This window comes from Gastrolobium bilobum, unplaced genomic scaffold (assembly GCF_033153095.1).
Source record: "Gastrolobium bilobum isolate Gb01-03AN ecotype WA unplaced genomic scaffold, APGP_CSIRO_Gbil_v1 utg7295, whole genome shotgun sequence".
NCBI classification, from domain to species: domain Eukaryota; kingdom Viridiplantae; phylum Streptophyta; class Magnoliopsida; order Fabales; family Fabaceae; genus Gastrolobium; species Gastrolobium bilobum.
In genome coordinates this window covers 39,972-43,865 of record NW_026898317.1, presented here as the reverse complement: position 1 = coordinate 43,865, position 3,894 = coordinate 39,972, and the positions used below count along the sequence as shown (strand labels likewise).

General features: G+C 32.8%; 1 protein-coding gene across 1 annotated transcript; it reads left to right on the top strand.

Moving 5' to 3' along the window:
- Positions 1 to 1,484: 1,484 nt before the first annotated feature.
- Positions 1,485 to 3,240, top strand: LOC133314842 (uncharacterized). Its single transcript, XM_061516369.1, has 2 exons — positions 1,485 to 1,494; positions 2,813 to 3,240. The coding sequence occupies exons 1-2, from the start codon at positions 1,485 to 1,487 to the stop codon at positions 3,238 to 3,240; spliced, it is 438 nt and encodes a 145-aa protein (XP_061372353.1).
- Positions 3,241 to 3,894: the final 654 nt, after the last annotated feature.

The following is a 3,894-nucleotide window of genomic DNA, read 5'->3' as shown; positions in this document are numbered from 1 at the left end:
CCGGTATCAATTCTGACATCAACTCTCATTATTCTTACTCCAAACTTGATATCCCAGACCTGGATATTTTTCTAGAAATATTTATATTTTTATTATAATTTTTCGAGATACTTCACCGATATGCATTTATACCGCAAAGCAGAACCGATATCTGCGCTCTTCATCTAAAAAGCGACTTTAAGCATTATTCAACTTTCTAAATAATTATCTTATCATAATTATGCATAATCTTTATCAAATTCATGTTTCGGCATCGATAATCTTATTTAAATTAGTTATTTAGTGGTTCAGGAGTCATTCGAAAAGGTACACCAAGGACCTTTTTTAATTTAATCGGTGCAATTACATTTCAACATTATTAATTTAGCACAATTTTAAAATTACTTTTTAAAATGGTGCAAAATTTAAAAAATCTAAAGTCTTACCGACAACTTTGTAATAGTTTTATTTTTTATTTTTTATTTACTTAAATCGTGAGCATCAAGAATAAGTTAAAATTACTGTTTTGTATTTAATATTTAATTTAGAAAGACTTTAACTTTCTCCCAACGTGATTTATATTATGCAATTGTTTCTTTTACCATAAAATACATAGTCTTGACTAAAATGCTATTAACATTAGTTTTACTAAGTCACGTGTCAAGTTAACGACTAAACAAAATTTATATTATAAAGAATGGTTATCAAGTCATAGGTGAAACGCGTAACTTTGAAATTTGTATCATTTTAAAAAATAAATTTTAAATCATATCAAGTTAATAATGTTAAACCATAACTGTTCCAATGAAGTATATAATCCATACACCAAATATAGATAAATCCAAAATAACAATAATGAAGAAAGCAACCAAATGGAGATAGGTTGGTTGGTAGCAAGGGAGTTGAGTAAGTGAAAAGGAAAGGGTCTCGATTCGATTCCCACATATCACCTTTATGAGGGATTTAAATATCTTCATCCCTGACCAACCCCGCAATCCGCACTCCAGATTAATCTCATAGGCAGCTCAAAAGATCGAAGCTTGTGGAAATATCGGGGGAGCCAACTCATCTGAAAAACGTAATTATGATTCAGTTAACTAAAAAGAAATAATGAAAAAAGCAACACAGGGATGAGGGTGTTAGGAAATTATATTTTCTAATAATTATTGTGGGTCACATATTATATTAATAATTATATTGTGCTATTTATATATATTGGGTAAATTAAAGTGATCAGGTAAATATTCCCAAATAGATTCCCAAGTGAGTATGGGCTGAATGAGTGGATACCAGTGTTGGGCCAACTAGGTATAATGGGAGCTTATTGGCCCAACAATAAAGATAAAAACACTATAAAGGGTTATGGTCCCCAAGACGTCAAATGACAACCCTAGTTTCTCTTCCCCATCAAGAGAGAGACGGCACACTAGGAATTCAGTTTTAGGGTGATTTGACTGAGGAAGACTACAAACCCCGAGAGACAAGATAAAAGTTATTCCACTGCAATGGAGACAGGTATGCCTCCACCTTTATGTTCTTATTTCTTTAAGATTTGGTATGATGGATCTTGGCTTGTAGGTGATAGTTATCACCAAAAGGTTTAGAGGAATTAAAAATTTCAACAATTGGTATCAGAGCCATAATCATATTGAATCATGAGAGAATTAAGTTTTGTGATTTTTATATATGATGAATCGTGAAAAGTTTTGTTTTATTGTCTTTTGGCATAAAGTTTACTGTTTTTTTAATGTGGGTTTCATCTCATGTATTTTGTATTAGCTATATAGTGTTATTTTTGTTCCCTGACGGTAATTTTTGGTTTTGGAACAAAAGTTACAATCTTTTGAAAATCTAGAATTCGCAGTTTAATAAGGGTTTATTATTTAAACTTTTGAATCTTCTTAACGATGGAATGTTTGGAAAAAATTTGGCTTTATAATTAGGGTTTGTTGTTTGAATTGCAAATTTAAATAAACAATGAATTCTCTTAGAAAATTTTGGAATTACGGTTTGAAAGAAATCAAATGTTTAAGGTCTTTGGTTTTGGGGTTTTCCTTATATTTGATATTCTTTGTTAAAAGCTAAATATAATTTATTTATTTTTGGGTATTGTGCATCATTTTCAAGCTTTCATTTGAAAAGGCTTACATGTGCGTTGATTGTGCATTATTTTTTAAGCCTTATAATGAAAAAGTATTTATTGTTAATGGTATAATGATATAGTATGTATGTATATACATTGAGGATTGATAAAGAATAATTTTCTTTATTGTTGTTATTTTGTTTTTAAATGGGTTTATTATCTCTAAAGGTTTCTATTTGAAATTAAATATGATAGATTTGTTAGCCGCCACGGTGGCCAAATTTATAAAAGTTAATTTGATTTCAAATAGGTTGGTCATATAAATATATTTTATTTATGCAAATAATAATCGGCCTACATGAAGGTTGTTGTTTGGCCAAATAACATATGTTGTGTGATCATGTGTGTGTTTATTGCTTATGCGGATAGTGATCGGCCCACAGGAAGGTTATTATTTGGCCAAGTAACAAACATACCTGTGGTAATAAATATGTGACAATTATCAAGAATTCTCTATGTAATTCATAGTCGACCCACAGGAAGGCTATGATTTGACAGGACTTATTGTCAATGTTTGATTACTACATTAAGAGTACCACTTACAAGTTGATATCTTTGTCCACAGACTAAATATTGTGCTAGGTATCTTATAATAAACTCATTTTACTTCGGATTATTTGTCTATATCGTGTATTTATATAGATGATATGACATGTTATTAGTATGTTATCTTTTTTGTTCCCTGTATAGTTTCTGCTACCGCTGCCAATTATGTTGCTCAAATGAATATGCTTCCAATGCTTAATGAGGCAAATTTCAAACTGTGGAAAGAGAATGTGGAAATTGTCCTCGGCTGCATGGATCTCGACAATGCGCTAAGGACTGAGAAACCCACTTCCACTCAGGAAAATCCAAACACGGATAAAATTGAGAAGTGGGAACGCTCAAATCGCATGTGCCTGATGATCATGAAACTTTCCGTTCCGGAGGCGTTTAGGGCCTCGATTGTTGAGACTACTGATGCCAAGTTGTTTATGAAGGAACTCGAGCAATACTTTACTCGAAATGAAAAGGCTGAAATTGGTCAAACGTTGTCCAAACTCATAAACATGAGGTATAAAGGAAAGGGAAACATAAGGGAGTACATTATGGAAATGTCTAACTTGCTAGAAAACTAAAGGAATTAAAGTTAGAGCTGCTCTTTGAGTTGCTCATGTACTTAGTTATTATCTCTCTTCCTGAACAATACGGTCAATTTGTGGTGAATTATAACACTCAAAAGGAAAAATGGACTCTTAATGAGCTCATTTCTCAATGCGTGCAAGAGGAAGAGAGGTTACAGCGAGAGAAGACTGATAGTGCTCACTTGGCATCAACCTCCCAAGACAAGAAAAGAAAGAGAGCTAAGGATAATGCAGATGCTTTGCCAAAGAAGCAAAAGAAACAGGACTAGGAATTCACCTGCTTCTTTTGTAAGAAATCTGGACACATGAAGAAAGAGTGTTCCAAATACAAGGCATGACGCGAAAAGAAAGGTATGACTCTCACTTTAGTTTGTTGGTACTGGTTCTGTGGCACAAGCGTTTAGGTCATATCTCTAAACAGAGAATTCAGAGGCTTGTGACTGATGGAATTCTTGAACCCCTTGATCTGGATGATTTTGAGGTGTGCATTGAATGCATAAAGGGAAACAGACAAACGTAAGGAAAATAGGTTCCAACAGAGCTTCAGACGTCTTAGAATTGATTCATACGGATATTTGTGGACCATTTCCTACAGCCTCTTCGAATGGTCAACAATACTTTATCACATTCATAGACGACTATTCAAGA